Source organism: Bos indicus, chromosome X (genome assembly GCF_029378745.1).
Source record: "Bos indicus isolate NIAB-ARS_2022 breed Sahiwal x Tharparkar chromosome X, NIAB-ARS_B.indTharparkar_mat_pri_1.0, whole genome shotgun sequence".
Classification (NCBI taxonomy): Eukaryota; Metazoa; Chordata; class Mammalia; order Artiodactyla; family Bovidae; genus Bos; species Bos indicus.
Genome location: NC_091789.1, coordinates 73968229 through 73986160, shown reverse-complemented (window position 1 = coordinate 73986160; position 17932 = coordinate 73968229). Strand labels below are relative to the sequence as shown.

The following is a 17932-nucleotide window of genomic DNA, read 5'->3' as shown; positions in this document are numbered from 1 at the left end:
GTCGGACATGACTTAGTGATTAAACAACTAAGAAAATTATGTAGAAAATTATGTCTACCTCAACATTTTTTGAAAGCAGCAGTTTAAAACCAATTTTATACTCAAGTTTCTCATGTAATTTTCAAAAAGCTCATAACCTTTACAGTTTTGTTATGATATCCTACGAAGAATAATTGTCATGCCAATCTACAAAGTAAAAGAATTCTTAAAACCTGTGTATTTTCTTTGAGTGTAGAAAGTCACTCAATAGCATTTCATAATTTCAGGTCTAAATTTGATTGTAGTACCCTTTCTTTGTGTAGCAAGTAGAATTTCTTCTATATCACAAGGTTCACATAAATACAAAATAACCTTAGCTGTAAGGTTCTACATTATTTATCAAAAGTAAGTAAAAATTATGAATAAAGTTAACTTTTACTTGGTAAGATTTTGTAAAACAAAATGCAAGGCAAAACAGAACTATTCAGTCAATCCAAGAAGATTAATTATTTATATATTTGGGTGTGCATTTTCTCTTCATATTCTAGGGACTGTAGTACCTTTGATGTATTTAGCATTCCATGCTAAATGTGAAACCTGAAACACATGGATTGCTTTGTAGGCTACCAAATGAAAACTACCTGGTAGAAAAAAAAATCATGAATATTAATTTTGCTATCTTTGGTAACTTCTCCCATGGAAAAAGCACTAGTTTAAAGAGAGTAGTTCTGTTTCAATTTTCCTTCACGTGGTCTCAATGAGAATAAGCTATTAGACTTCAGGAAAAGTAAAGAATTTCAACTTCTTACTAAAGCTCCATTAAACTGTCATGTATTTTCTCTATTTTCTATCTTTGAATACTGATGCTTATCAAATTTTAAATGTAGAAGCTTCTTTTTCACAATAATCTTAGCCATAGATGCTTGGAAAAATGATGATATGGGCAGAAGAAGACCAATACACTTTTCTTAGGATATTTTTTGTTTCCTTTACGTCATGAAGATTTGGGAAAAGAGAAAAAGAAAACAGAAACCAGTTTTGATTTGTTTTCAACTTTTTTTTCACCCATCTTGGGAGAAATGAGTAATTATGGAATGCATAGTGATAAAGGTAAAATAATATTTCATGTGAACACCAGGATTATATGAGAATTTATTACATACTAGGACTGAAATAGTTCCTCTCTGGATATTTCTTAAAACTGGAAGGCACTGAGAAAATAATTTGGTGTACAAATATAATGTTAATGGTTTTATTACACTTTCAATGAATCATAGAAGATAGAAGTAATCTTAAAAGACAACTAGTCTAACTTTCCATTTAATGTAAAAGTTCCTTCTTTAGCATTGTAGGTGAATGGCTAGTTAGTTTTTGCATGAAAATTTCAGGAATATGAAGCATATTACTTTGCAAGATTTTCCCAGTCCGTTTTTTTTTTTCCCAAAATGTTCTTCCTTAGACTGTATCTCTTGTCTTATTAATCTAAGCCTTGGTTCCATTTTTTCACTCTGGAACCACCTTATCTGAAATAGTCTTTTCTGCATTTCAACTATCAATTATGTAAAGAAGATTTATTCCTTTGGGGGGAGGGGCATGCTGTGTGCCTTGCAGGATCTCAGTTCCCCAAGCAGAGATTGAACCTGGGCCATATCAATGAAATCACCAAATTCTAACCACTAGGCCATCGAGGAATTTGAGTATTTATTTCTTTGTTTCATAGGGTTTTGAAATATAGAGTTTTTCAACCATTTTATGTGACTCAAGGTTAAGTTATTTTATCATTCTAAGCCTCAAATTCCTTATCTGAAGAATCTATAAATTGATGTAACTGGTTTCCAAATCTATAGTCTCCTGGATAATATTTACCCCTCCACAGTTGCTCATAAGTTTATATAATAACTATATCTTTTCAATCAGAACTCCCCCTGTATTAACAGGACAAATATAATGACTATTAAAAATGAGAACTCTCAGGCCCTATAAGCTTCTAAGTACATTTTTATTAAAAATAGAAAAATAATATTCCAAACTGCTGTTAGTTTAAATGCATTTCATTATATACCTGTTTTCTGTGTACTATGCAGAGAGGGCATACCTTTCTGTTAAATATGCATTTTTCCAAGGAAACCCTACATTTGACCCAACAATTCATCTCTGGGTACATATCAAAAAAATAAAATTAAATTAAAAACATTATACAAAAAACCTCGAATAGCCAAAGCTATCTTGAGAAAGAAGAATGGAACTGGAGGAATCAATCTGCCTGACTTCAGGCTCTATTACAAAGCCACAGTCATCAAGACAGTATGGTACTGGCACAAAGACAGAAATATAGATCAATGGAACAAAATAGAAAGCCCAGAGATAAATCCATGCACCTATGGACCCCTTAATTTTGACAGAGGAAGCAAGAATATACAATGGAGAAAAGACAATCTCTTTAACAAGTGGTTCTGGGAAAACTGGTCAACCACTTGTAAAAGAATGAAACTAGAACACTTTCTAGCACCATACACAAGAATAAACTCAAAATGGATTAAAGATCTAAACGTAAGACCAGAAACTATAAAACTCCTAGAGGAGAACATAGGCAAAACACTCTCCGACATACATCACAGCAGGATCCTTTATGACCCACCTTCCAGAATATTGGAAATAAAAGCAAAAATAAACAAATGGGACCAAATTAAAATTAAAAGCATCTGCACAACAAAGGAAAATATAAGCAAGGTGAAAAGACAGCCTTCAGAATGGGAGAAAATAATAGCAAATGAGGCAACTGATAAACAACTAATCTCAAAAACATACAAGCAACTCCTGCAGCTCAATTCCAGAAAAAAACAATGACCCAATCAAAAAATGGGCCAAAGAACTAAATAGACATTTCTCCAAAGAAGACATACAGATGGCTAACAAACACATGAAAAGATGCTCAACATCACTCATTATCAGAGAAATGCAAATCAAAACCACAATGAGGTACCATTTCATGCCAGTCAGAATGGCTGCGATCCAAGAATCTACAAGTAGTAAACGCTGGAGAGGGTGTGGAGAAAAGGGAACCCTCTTACACTGTTGGTGGGAATGCAAACTAGTACAGCCACTATGGAGAACAGGGTGGAGATTCCTTAAAAAACTGGAAATAGAACTGCCATATGACCCAGCAATACCACTGCTGGGCATACACACCGAGGAAACCAGAATTGAAAGAGACACGTGTACTCCAATGTTCATCGCAGCACTGTTTATAATAGCCAGGACATGGAAGCAACCTAGATGTCCATCAGCAGATGAATGGATAAGAAAGCAGTGGTACATATACACAATGGAGTATTACTCAGCCATTAAAAAGAATATATTTGAATCAGTTCTAATGAGGTGGATGAAACTGAAGCCTATTATACAGAGTGAAGTAAGCCAGAAAGAAAAACACCAATACAGTATACTAAAGCATATATATGGAATTTAGAAAGATGGTAACAATAACCCTGTATGCTACTGCTAAGTCGCTTCAGTCGTGTCTGACTCTGTGCGACCCCATAGACAGCAGCCCACCAGGCTCCACCGTCCCTGAGACTCTTCAGGCCAGAACACTGGAGTGGGTTGCCATTTCCTTCTCCAATGCATGAAAGTGAAAAGTGAGAGTTAAGTCGTTCAGTCATGTCTGACTCTTCACGACCCCGTGGACTGTAGCCCACCAGGCTCCTCCATCCATGGGATTTTCCAGGCAAGAGTACTGGAGTGGGGTGCCATTGCCTTCTCCGATAACCCTGTATATGAGACAGCAAAAGAGACACTGATGTATAGAACAGTCTTTTGGACTCTGTGGGAGAGGGAGAGGGTGGGATGATTTGGGAGAATGGCATTGAAACATATATAATATCATATAGGAAACGAGTTGCCATTCCAGGTTTGATGCACGACACTGGATGCTTGGGGCTGGTGTACTGGGACTACCCAGAGGGATGGTACAGGGAGGGAGGAGGGAGAAGGGTTCAGGATGAGGAACATGTGTATACCTGTGGCGGATTCATGTTGATATATGGCAAAACCAATACAATATTGTAAAGTTAAAAAATAAAATAAAAAATAAGATACATACACTCCAATGTTCATAGCAGCATTATTTACAATTGCCAAGATATGGAAGCAACCTGTGTCCATCAGCAGATGAATGGATAAAAAAGTTGTGTCATGTGTACACAAACACACACACAGTAGACTACTACTCAGCCATATAAAAAGAAAAAAATCTTTCCATTTGTAGCAACATGGATTTGTAGGGCTTTATGTTAAGTGGAGTAAGTCAGACCAAGAACGACAAATATGCATGATATCACTTACGTGGAACCTAAGAATACAACAAATTAGTGAATATAACATAAAAGAAGCAGTCTCACATATATAAAGAACAAACTAGTGAGTACCAGTGGAGGGGAGGGTAAGGGCAATATAGAGATGGGGCAGTGGGAAGTACAAATTATTGGGTGTAAAATAGACTATAAGGATGTATTGTACATAGGGAATATAGCCAATGTTTTGTAATAACTGTCAATGAAGTATAACCCTTAAAATTTTATTAAAAATTCATTCTTTCATTCCACAAATATTATTGAACATCAGGGATGTATAAGCACTGTGTTAGAGCTAGAGATACAGTAGTAAACAAGTAGGCCTCATATATGCCCTTTGTTGGACTTAGATGTACAATTTGGTAGATGTATAGACAATAAATAAATAGACAAGAAAAATACAAATCACAAAATTTGACCAAGTATTATGGAGGGAAAGAATCAACTAGAATATTTTGCCACAGAGTGTAGTAAAGTGAAATCGTTTCCAAAGTCATATGTCATAAGAATTATTAGGGGAAAGGAAACATTCAGATCCTAGGACCCTTCCCTGCAATCATGATCTGGGATGGGATGATCAGCATTTTTAAGAAGTATGCAAAGTAATTCTTATGGTAAAACATACACTGGTGAAATGGTAATGTTGGATTGGTAATAAGGAAACCTGGCATCTAATAAACCAATTGGCTGTGTGTCCGTCAACAAGCCATACCCCTATCTAACCACACTTTTCTTATATAAAATAAGAGCATGAAATTGAATCTCAAGATGCCCACCAGCTTTAATTCAATGTCCATGGTATGTGGTATACTATATATGGTATATAATCAACCATGGGCAATTTGTTTTATATATACATTAGTGGCAGAGGGTCATATATTTAATGAAAAAAAACAAAGGTAAAAACAGTATAAGTGAAAAGTAGTCTTCTATTTAAAGATGTCAAATCTAGTCATGGTCTTTGGAAAATAAATATAATCAAAAATTTAAAAACATACATCTATTTTCCATGAAATTTACTTCTTTCAAAATGCATTTAAAACATTGAAACGTACTGTTAATGCAAATATTTGACACACAAGAGTTAGTTTTGACATCTGTCCATATAACCCTAACATAGACAGAAAGGCAAGGCATTAAACTAAATTTCAGAGAGATAGGGCAGGGAACTAAATTTATGAAAGACATATGGTGCTTTACACTTATTATCCACATATATTATTACTATCTCAAAACAACCCTTAATTATATTATGTCCATTTACTGTGAACTGAAGCACAGAGACATTAAAAATTTGATCATGTTAATTTGCAAATTCCTAAGGGGAGCTGTGTTTTTCCCATGGCATCTAGAAGAGTTTGAGAATATAATAAGTGGTTTACCTTTGGTGAGTGAGTAAGTCAATAAATAATCGACACTAACTTGGGAAACATTCCAAATTAAAGAAATATATGCACATAGTAACATTCAATGAAGTTAAAAGGAAAATACGCCAAGTTTGCTTCCAAGAATTTTTAGAATTATAAGCTATTACAAGAAAACATGAATCCAAAATTTCCACATTATTCCACAAGTAATGGTTGACTAGACATCCTGAGGCAAAGTTTATTTTTTTGATAAATAATTAGAAGGTCTATTAGACTTAAAAACATCTACATAGTTTCTCCCAATATCTCAGGAATATATTTATCTGGCAAACATATTCTTGTGTGCAGTTTATCTACCTAATAATAAAAAAAGAGATCTCTTAAAACACATCATCTTTTCAAATTTTTTTTCTTACATTAGCATGCTGCATTTTTAAAAATCCCTAAAGATAAAAGGATAGTAAGCAGTTCACTGTCTTTCTTATAATAGAAGTTTTTATTAATTAATTTATTTTTTAATTGAAGGATAATTGCTTTACAGAACTTTGTAATTTTCTGTCAAACATCAACATGAATCAGTCATAGGTGTACATATGTCCCCTCCCTCTTGATATAAGTTTTAACTAGCCACAGACAAGAAGAAAATTGTAATACTTCTTCCTTTTTCTGTATGTTAGGGTTTTCTATAGGGATAAAGGTTTCTGCACAGTCAATGGCTTTGGCCATTTTTAACATCAATTATGCCTAAAACTATTTTATATCAAATAAAATCCTAGCTAGGAATCCTGTGGTTATCCTTCATTTCAGGAGAGTATGTTTTCAGTAATATTCTGTCTCTGTGTCTCCTCTCCTGGAGTATGGGGTCTCAAGGAACTAGTCTGACAATCCAAGGAGTCTGAAAGGTGCTGTCATGGTTTATGGAGTTTATTAGTATCAGTGACAGATTGAATAAGAACAAAATATAAAAAAAAAACAGTGGAAAATTTGGAAGATAAATTTGAAGATATCTTATTGAAAGTATAACAAAAGAATGAACAGATTGAAAATGGAAATCTCAGGGTAACTGTTGTCTTCCAGGTGCAGAGTAATCAATTCAAGTTGGAGCATATCAGAAGATTCTAGGAAAATTTTCTTTAAGATGATAAAATTGTTGCACTACCAAATGTGTATGAATATACTGAAAGGAGACATGTACGAGTGGGGAAGGGTATCAGGATAAATTAGTAGTCAGTACCTAGAAAATTAAGCAAGCAAATATACAAAAACCAAAAAATAAGTAAATATTAGATTTCAAAGAAACAAAATAATACTATTCAGAAAAGGACAAAAAAGATATTATACTACATAAGATAAATGGTAAAGCATTTACATAGTCATAACAATGTTAACACTGACTATCAAACTAACCAAAATTATGAAATAATTATACTGTGAGAGTAAGAAGAGAAGAAATATGGATTTAGGTGAAAAGGATCAATGACAAGATCTTGAAAGAGTTAGAATACCTTGCATTTCATAGTAAAATATCAATCAGCAATGCCTAACACTGAAAAAATCAAGAAGCAGTGATATAAACAGAAGAAACTGCTAGGTGTTCTCCAATATACTTATCCCTCATCCAATATAATAGAAAGTTTAGCTGGGCACATGGATCTCCATAATATAACTACATTTGCTGTTTTCCTTGCAGTTAGATATGACTGAGCGACTTCACTTTCACTTTTCACTTTCATGCATTGGAGAAGGAAATAGCTACCCACTCCAGTGTTCTTGCCTGGAGAATCCCAGGGACGGTGGAGCTTGGGGGGCTGCCGTCTATGGTTTCGCACACAGTCGGACAGGACTGAAGCAACTTAGCAGCAGCAGCAGCAGCAGATATGACCATGTGACTCATCTTTAGCCAATGGGATTTAAGTGAACATGTCTTGTAGCAGTTTCTGGGAATCCCTTTTAAAAGATAGCTGGTACACACTTTTGTCCCTTCTTTCTCCTCCTCTCTGTCATGCTACCTGGACCATAAATGTCATGATTTTGGACCCTGAGGACAAGAGCTACATCATAGGGATGGCAGAATGGAAGATGAAAGGCATGAGAATCTCTGAGGACTTCACAGGGCAGAACAGCCATGCCAGCTCTAGATTTGTACATGGACTTGAAATATATTGTTTAAAATATTATTTTAATAATAGTTTTAAAATAAATGTCCATTTATTTTGAGTCTTTTTGCTACTCACAGCAAAACCTAATTCTAATTAATATAGAATTATTCACAGATAGAGGTAAATACCAAAGGAATCATCTAAAGGGTGGAAATAATTGATTCTGGCTACCACAAAATTGTAGGAGGGGAGAAGTAAAGCATGTTGGTTTTGTAGCAAGTTCTACAGAACTTAACTGCTTGAGCTATGTGTGTATATAATTTTGATTAAAAACAACAATGACAACAAAAACACATTCTCTGTATTTCCATAATTGTGGCATTCGCTTAGGCACCACATACCATGGTCCCATTCCAATTCCTCTTCAGGTATCTATATTCTTTTGTTATCTCTTTTGCTAGACTTCAGGCTCCTTAGAAATAGGATGTGTCTGTGTTGGAGAAGACTCTTGAGAGTCCCTTGGACTGCAAGGAGATCCAACCAGTCCATCCTAAAGGAAATCAATCCTGAATATTCATTGGAAGGACTGATGTTGAAGCTGAAACTCCAATACTTTGGCCACCTGATGAGAAGAGCTGACTCATTTGAGAAGACCCTGATGCTGGGAGAGATTGGGGGCAGGAGGAGAAGGGGACGACTGAGGATGAGATGGTTGGATGGCATCACTGACTCAATGGATGTGAGTCTGGGTGAACTCCGGGAGTTGGTGATGGACAGGGAGGCCTGGCGTGCTGCGATTCATGGGGTCGCAAAGAGTCGGACGTGACTGAGCGACTGAACTGAACTGAACTGAACTGAACTGTATTTCTATTTCCCAGTTCATACGTATAACACATAGCATTCTCCGTCTATGAAATCTCAAAGAGTCGGACACAACTTAATGATTAAACAGCAGCAGCATGCTCAGTAAATACAGGATTTAATTTGACTTCTCATTTTCCTCAAAAAAATTCTGTTCCTTTACCAGTAAAAAATAAATAAATAAATAAAAAGCAAAGGTCTGGGCATGACAGTATTTATTTTGAGAATATTATTTAGTTTTAGAAATATGCTCTGATTTCCCCCTATATTTCTCCCTCTTTATTCATGTATATATGTATGAGGAAATATTTTCTCCTCTGGAAGAGTTCTGTATTTTGTTTTTTCTTCTTTAATAGTAGTTACCTCTTGATTTTCTGGAATGATCCTTCAGTGTGAGCTGAAGACTACGTTTACTTGCTCACAAGAGCCATCTGTTAGCATCTCTTCTGAAATCTGCATTAAATGAGCCATGGAATCAGCCATGGCAGGAATCTTTATATCATAGAAATCAACAAATGATACAAATCAGAGTTCTTTTCCTTAAAAAATTGTTGTTAAATACTTACCAGCACAGTACTGTCATTACCTAAATCTTACACAAATATTAATATCTTTCAAATGGAATGTAAGCTACAGTTTCCATGACTGATCACTATAATTTTCAATCTATCATTCATTATATAGTACGTGAAATGCACAGTAGTGTCCCGCTCTCTGAGTGAGTGTCTGAAACCAGGGATAGTATTTAACTCTATATATACTATGTTTTTTCTATACACACACCTGTGATAAAGTTTAATTTATAAATTAGGTGCAGTAGGAGAAAATCTGAATCGCCAGCATCATTACCCTTAAGCTTTGGAGCAATTATTAAGTAAAATAAGGGTTACTTGAACACAAGCACCATGATACCATGACAGTTAATCTGATAACCAAGAGGACTACTAAGTGATTAATGTGTGGGTAGAATATACAGCATGAATACACCAGAGAAAGGAAAGATTCACATCCTAGGTGGGATGGAGCAGGACAGCACAAGCTCTATCATCCGGCTCCAAACAGACCACAATGTAAAACTTATGAATTGACATAAGAATTAGTAGTTTATTTAACTTGAACAGATGTAATATTGAAACTGATAAACTACTTTTGCTTCAAATTTAAATTGTTTTTTCTTGAAACAGATTAATCAATGTTGTCAATGTAGATTAAACACTAAAAGAAATACCTTTTAATTTTTTTACTTGATGCACTTATTGGAAACATTTTAAGTATGTCTGGAACAACTTAGTTATGTAAATCTACAGTCAAACAGTAACCATAGGGGGATTGGTTCCAGGACCATCAGGGATATGAAAATCCATGGATAGTCAAGTCCCATAGTTGGCCTTCCACAGCCAGAGATTCTGCATCTCCATGTAAAAGTTTTTGAGTGGACATAGTTTACATTTCTTCTGAGTATTACCTAAGAGTGGAATTTCTGTCATATATCTCTGTGTAAACAGTTTTGAGGACCATTTTCCAAAGTGGCTAAGACATTTTACATTTTCACCAGAGGTGTACAATGGCTCAAATTTCTCCACATGCTGGTATACACTTGTAATTATTTGTTTTTATTATTATTATTATAGCCATCATAGTGGGTGTTAAGAGGTATCTATCTCATTGTGGTTTTGATTTCCATAATGACAACTGATGTTGAGCATGTTTTTATGTATTTATTGGTCATTTGTAAATCTTTGGATAGATGTCTGTTATAATCCATTGCCCATTTTAATTGCATTATTTGCCTTTTTATTATTGAGATGTAAGAGTTCTTTACATATTTTGGATATGATTCTTTATCAGATATATGATCTACACATATTTCCTCCCATTCTGTGGGTTTTTTCACTTTATTGGTAGCATTGTTTAAAGCACCTCATACAATTTGTAATTAATTTTTTTTTTTTTATATATAGCATTTATTATGTTGAGGTATGTTCCTTCTATTCCTGCTTTCTGGAGAGTTTTTATCATAAATGGATGTTGAATTTTGTCAAAGGCTATCTCTGCATCTATTGAGATAATCATATGGTTTTTATTTTTCATTTTGTTAATGTGGTGTATTACATTGATTGATTTGCGGATATTGAAGAATCCTTGCATCCTTGGGATAAAGCCCACTTGGTCATGGTGTATGATCTTTTTAATGTGTTGTTGGATTCTGATTGCTAGAATTTTGTTAAGGATTTTTGCATCTATGTTCATCAGTGATATTGGCCTGTAGTTTTCTTTTTTTGTGGGATCTTTGTCAGGTTTTGGTATTAGGGTGATGGTGGCCTCATAGAATGAGTTTGGAAGTTTACCTTCCTCTGCAATTTTTTGGACGAGTTTGAGCAGGATAGGTGTTAGCTGTTCTCTAAATTTTTTGGTAGAATTCAGGTGTGAAGCCGTCTGGACCTGGGCTTTTGTTTGCTGGAAGATTCTTGATTACAGTTTCAATTTCCGTGCTTGTGATGGGTCTGTTAAGATTTTCTATTTCTTCCTGGTCCAGTTTTGGGAAGTTGTACTTTTCTAAGAATTTGTCCATTTCTTCCAAGTTGTCCATTTTATTGGCATATAATTGTTGATAGTAGTCTCTTATGATCCTTTGTATTTCTGTGTTGTCTGTTGTGATCTCTCCATTTTCATTTCTAATTTTATTGATTTGATTTTTCTCCCTTTGTTTCTTGATGAGTCTGGCTAATGGTTTGTCAATTTTATTTATCCTGTCAAAGAACCAGATTTTGGTTTTGTTGATTTTTGCTATGGTCTCTTGTTTCTTTTGCATTTATTTCTGCTCTAATTTTTAAGATTTCTTTCCTTCTACTAACCCTGGGGTTCTTCATTTCTTCCTTTTCTAGTTGCTTTAGGTGTAGAGTTAGGTTATTTATTTGACTTTTTTCTTGTTTCTTGAGGTGTGCCTGTATTGCTATGAACTTTCCCCTTAGGACTGCTTTTACCGTGTCCCACAGGTTTTGGGTTGTTGTGTTTTCATTTTCATTCGTTTCTATGCAAATTTTGATTTCTTTTTTGATTTCTTCTGTGATTTGTTGGTTATTCAGCAGCGTGTTGTTCAGCCTCCATATGTTGGAATTTTTAATAGTTTTTCTCCTGTAATTGAGATCTAATCTTACTGCATTGTGGTCAGAAAAGATGCTTGGAATGATTTTTATTTTTTTGAATTTACCAAGACTAGCTTTATGGCCCAGGATGTGATCTATTCTGGAGAAGGTTCCATGTGCGCTTGAGAAAAAGGTGAAATTCATTGTTTTGGGATGAAATGTCCTATAGGTATCAATTAGGTCTAACTGGTCTATTGTATCATTTAAAGTTTGTGTTTCCTTGTTAATTTTCTGTTTAGTTGATCTATCCATAGGTGTGAGTGGGGTATTAAAGTCTCCCACTATTATTGTGTTATTGTTAATTTCTCCTTTCATACTTGTTAGCATTTGTCTTACATACTGCGGTGCTCCCGTGTTGGGTGCATATATATTTATAATTGTTATATCTTCTTCTTGGATTGATCCTTTGATCATTATGTAGTGACCTTCTTTGTCTCTTTTCACAGCCTGTTTTAAAGTCTAATTTATCTGATACGAGTATTGTGACTCCTGCTTTCTTTTGGCCCCTATTTGCATGGAAAATCTTTTTCCAGCCCTTCACTTTCAGTCTGTATGTGTCCCCTGTTTTGAGGTGGGTCTCTTGTAGACAACATATGTAGGGGTCTTGTTTTTGTATCCATTCAGCCAGTCTTTGTCTTTTGATTGGGGCATTCAACCCATTTACATTTAAGGTAATTACTGATAAGTATGATCCCGTTGCCATTTACTTTATTGTTTTGGGTTCGAGTTTATACACCATTTTTGTGTTTCCTGTCTAGAGAATATCCTTTAGTATTTGTTGGAGAGCTGGTTTGGTGGTGCAGAATTCTCTCAGCTTTTGCTTGTCTGAAAAGCTTTTGATTTCTCCTTCATACTTAAATGAGATCCTTGCTGGGTACAATAATCTGGGCTGTAGGTTATTTTCTTTCATCATTTTAAGTATGTCTTGCCATTCCCTCCTGGCTTGAAGAGTTTCTATTGAAAGATCAGCTGTTATCCTTATGGGAATTCCCTTGTGTGTTATTTGTTGTTTTTCCCTTGCTGCTTTTAATATTTGTTCTTTGTGTTTGATCTTTGTTAATTTGATTAATATGTGTCTTGGGGTGTTTCTCCTTGGGTTTATCCTGTTTGGGACTCTCTGGGTTTCTTGGACTTGGGTGATTATTTCCTTCCCCATTTTAGGGAAGTTTTCAACTATTATCTCCTCAAGTATTTTTTCATGGTCTTTCTTTTTGTCTTCTTCTTCTGGAACCCCTATGATTCGAATGTTGTAGTGTTTAATATTGTCCTGGAGGTCTCTGAGATTGTCCTCATTTCTTTTAATTCGTTTTTGTTTTATCCTCTCTGATTCATTTATTTCTACCATTCTATCTTCTAATTCACTAATCCTATCTTCTACCTCTGTTATTCTACTATTTGTTGCCTCCAGAGTGTTTTTAATTTCATTTATTGAATTATTCATTATATATTGACTCTTTTTTATTTCTTCTAGGTCCTTGTTAAACCTTTCTTGCATCTTCTCAATCCTTGTCTCCAGGCTATTTATCTGTGATTCCATTTTAATTTCACGATTTTGGATCAATTTCACTATCATTATTTGGAATTCTTTATCAGGTAGATTCCCTATCTCTTCCTCTTTTCTTTGGTTTGGTGGGCATTTATCCTGTTCCTTTATCTGCTGGGTATTCCTCTGTCTCTTCATCTTGTTTAAATTGCTGAGTTTGGGAGTCCTTTCTGTATTCTGGCAGTTTGTGGAGTTCTCTTTATTGTGGCGTTTCCTCGCTGTGTATGGGTTTGTACAGGTGGCTTGTCAAGGTTTCCTGGTTAGGGAAGCTTGTGTTGGTGTTCTGGTGGGTGGAGCTGTGTTTCTTCTCTTTGTTCAGTCGCGCTGTGGGGAGTGAGGGAGGGATGCTGCAAACAAATGACACTGGCGTGCACCTGCAGTGCCTCAGCCACACTGGGTCTGCCCCTGCTCACGGCGCGTGTAGCCTCCCTGCCCACACTGCTCGGGCTCTAGGTTTTTCCGCCGGGAACAATCCGAGGCTGGCCCTGGGTTGCATGCACCTCCCAGGTCCAAGCCGCTCAGGTTCAGGCACTCAGGTAGTCCTCAGAGGCGCAGACTCAGTTGGGCCTGCGTTTTGTGCTCTTCCCAGGTCCGAGCAGCTCAGGTGATGAGGTGTTTGGCGAGCGCCAATGCTGCGACTTATCGCCTCCCCGCCACTCGGTTATCTGGGTGTAAAACCGGCGCACCTTCTCAGGCAGATGTTGACCGTCCAGACCCCCAATAAATTTTAGTTAGCAAAGAAGCCAGTTTTATAGATAATGTCTCTCTGGGGCTGCGATTGCCCCCCTCCGGCTCTGGCTGCCTGTCACCAGAGGGGGAAGGTCCGCAGCCGGCTATCTCTGTTCAGTTCTTTGCTCCGTGCGTGGGCTGGCCGTGTCCTAGGTTAGGGCCGGCTTTTCGCATGGTAGATATCCCACAGTCTGGTTGGCTAGCCCAAATTATTTCGCTCAGATAGTGCTCAGGGTATTCAGGCCAGACTCCCACTCTCAGCGATGCAGCCCACGCTGCGCCTCCCTGCCCAGCCCCCGCTTGCTAATGGTGGATGCAGGCGTCTGCGCTGCTTCTCCGCTGGGGGAGTTACCGTAGGGCTCGCAATCTGCGAGTTTTAATTGTTTATTTACTTTTTCTCCCTGTTATGTTACCCTCTGTGCTTCCAAAGCTCGGCACGGATTCGGCAGTGAGAAGGTTTCCTGGTGTTTGGAAACTTCTCTCTTTTTAAGACTCCCTTCCCGGGATGGAACTCCGTCCCTCCCTCTTTTGTCTCTTTTATTGTCTTTAATATTTTTTCCTACCTCCTTTCAAAGAGTTGGGTTGCTTTTCTGAGTGCCTGATGTCCCCTGCCGGCATTCAGAAGTTGTTTTGTGGAATTTACTCGACTTTTAAATGCTCTTTTGATGAATTTGTGGGGGAGAAAGTGTTTTCCCCATCCTACTCCTCTGCCATCTTGGCGCCTCCCTCCTGTAATTAATTTTTATTGGAGTATAGTTGATTTATAATGTTCTAATAGTTTCAAATGTACAGTAAATTGAATAAATTTTATGTATATCAATTATTTTTCAGATTCTTTTCCCATATATGTTATTATAGAATATTGAGTAAGGTTCCCTGTGCTATACAGTAGGTCCTTGTTAGTTATCTATTTTATATATAGCAGTGTGTATATGTTAATTCCAATTTCCTAATGTATAACTTCCCCTCCATTTTCCCTTGGCAACCATAAGTTTGATTTCAAAATCTGTGAGTCTGTTTCTATTTGTATATAAGTTCATTTGTATTATTTTTATTAGATTCCACATATAAGTGATATCAGATAATATTTATCTTTGGTATGATAATCTCTAGGTCCATCAATGTTGCTGCAAATAACATTATTTCATTCTCTTTTTATGACTGAATGATATTTCGTTGTATGTATGTACTACATCTTCTTTATCCATTTCTCTGCCAATGGACACTTTAGGTTGCTTCCATGTCTTGGTTATTGTAAACAGTGATGCAAAGAACACTGCAGTGCATGCATCTTTTTGAATTATAGTCCTCCCCACATATACATCCAGGAGCAGGATCTCTGGGTCATATGGTAGTTCTATATTTAGTTTTTAAGGAACTTCCATACTCTTCTCCATAGTGGTGGTACCAATCTGCATTCCCACCAACAGTGTAGGAGGGCTCCCTTTTCTCCATAACCTTTGCAGCTTTACTGTATGTAGATTTTTTGATGATGGCCATTGCAATTGGTTTGAGGCATTTTTCAAAGAACTAGAACAAAACATTTTAGAATTTGTATAGAAACACAAAAGAACCCAAGTAGCCAAAGTAATCTTGAAAAAGAAAAACGGAGCTGAAAGAATCAGGCTGCCTGGCTTCAAACTACACTACAAAGCTACAATAATCAAATCAGTATGGTAATAGTACAAAAACAGATATATAAATCAATGGAACAGGATAGAAAGTCCAGAGATAAACCCACACACCTATGGTCACCTAATATATGAGAAAGGAGGCAAGAATATACAGTGGAGAAAACATAGTTTTTTCAATAAGTGGTGCTGGGAAAACTGGGCAGCTGCATGTCAAGGAATGTAATTAGAACACTGATGTAAGACTTGGACTATAAAGAAAGCTGAGCACCAAAGAATTGATGTTTTTGAACTGCGATGTTGGAGAAGACACTTAAGAGTCCCTTGGACTGCAAGGAGATCAAACCATCCTAAAGGAAATCAATCCTGAATATTCATTGGAAGGTCTGATGCTAAAGCTGAACCTCCAATACTTTGGCCACCTGATGCGAAGAACTGACTCACTGGAAAAGACCCTCATGCTGGGAAAGATTGAAGGCGGGAAGAGAAGTGGATGACAGAGGATGAGATGGTTGGATGGCATCACCAACTCAATGGACATGAGTTTGAGTAAACTCCAGGAGTTGGTGATGGACAGGGAGGCCTGATGTGCTGCAGTCCATGGGGTTGCAAAGCGTCGGACACGACCAAGCAACAGAACTGAACTGAACTGAAATAATACCACATGGGCTTCCCTGGTGACTCAGCTGATAAAGAATCTGCCTGCTATGTGGGAGACCTAGGTTTGATCCCTGGATTGGGAAGATCTCCTGGAGCAGGGAAAGGCTACCCACTCCAGTATTCTGTCCTGGAGAATTCCATGGACTGTATGGGGTTGCAAAGAGTCAGAAACCACACAAAAAAATAAATTCAATGCATTAAGGACCTAAATTTAAGGATGGATACTCTAAAACTCTTGGAAGAAAACATAAGCAGAACACCCTGACATAAATCACAGCAAGTTCTTTTTCAGTCTACCTCCTAGAGTAATGAAAATAAAAACCAAAATAAACAAATGGCACCTAATTAAACTTAAATGTTTTTGCACAGCAAAGGAAACTATAAACAACACGAAAAGACAATCCTCAGAATGGGAGAAAATATTTTCAAACAAAGCTCCTGACAAAAGATTCATCTCCAAAATGTACAAACCTCTCACGCATCTCAATATCCAAAAAAAAAAAAAGACCCAATCAAAAAATGGACAGATGTTCTGTGTAGCTATTTCTCCAATGAAGACATACAGGTAGCCAAAAAAGCACATGAAAAGATGTTCAACGTTACAAATTATTAGATAAACACAAATGATGAAATTTTTAAGGCTTTCATTTATGACACTCATCAACTACAACATGAAAATTATTGAAAATCCCTTACCCGAACTATTTCACAGTCAACACTTAATTCAGTTGCAACTGCTTCAATTTTTTCTCGACAAACAGAGCCAAGGCTGGTCATGCCATTGTCCCAGTACTTCTTAAGAGTGGCTAAGTCTTGGTCACTGAACTGAGTGCGATCTTGTAGCTGTAAAGAACATTTTTAAAAATTAGAATAATCAATAATCAAATATTAAGGGGCATCATCAGAGCAAGATGTGCTAGGTTACTTTCAATACATAAATTGATTTCATAATTCTTATTCTGTGTTTCCCCATTCTGAAATGGACATTTTCATGGTATTTATTTCTATGCGATGAACATGTGCTAGAATAAAATAGGTAAAAAAAGTTAACTGATAGAAATTAAGCAATGCTGATTTTAAATGGTTGTAATCACACAAATAATACAGGTAATTGTAGAAGATACAAATGCATTTTTAAAAGAAGATAATTTAAATCACTAACCATCATGGAAATTACATTTGTTAATTATAATTATATTCTCTCAAACTTTTCTCTATAATGCATATATTCATACTCACACTGCATATATTAAAAATTACATGTCACAATGTTGTCTTTTGATAAATTGATCTAGATTTACTATAGATAAGCTCCAATTAATGTTATAATTAATTAAAATGTTAAATAAGAGAAATGCAAGAAGATAATGTTCTTTTAATATCATAAAAAATATTTGGCAAAACTAATACAATTATGTAAAGTTTAAAAATAAAATAAAATTTAAAAAAAAGAACAATCACATTTATGTCTTCAGAAAGTTTCAGAATAAGCCTGTATTTTTAATTCTTAGCTTTTTTAAAAACCAAGTAACTATGGACTTTATATATTGTTTTAATTCAATGAA

At 36.0% G+C, this 17932-nt stretch overlaps 1 protein-coding gene across 2 annotated transcripts in view; it reads right to left on the bottom strand.

Annotated features, from left to right (window-relative positions):
• Positions 1-17932, bottom strand: part of HDX (highly divergent homeobox) — a 217524-nt gene that overhangs the window by 77975 nt on the left and 121617 nt on the right. For both annotated transcript variants that reach the window (XM_070783571.1, XM_070783572.1), the window contains exon 5: positions 17064-17210. In XM_070783571.1, the coding sequence (XP_070639672.1) occupies positions 17064-17210 (147 nt within the window). The remainder of the gene's footprint in view (positions 1-17063; positions 17211-17932) is intronic.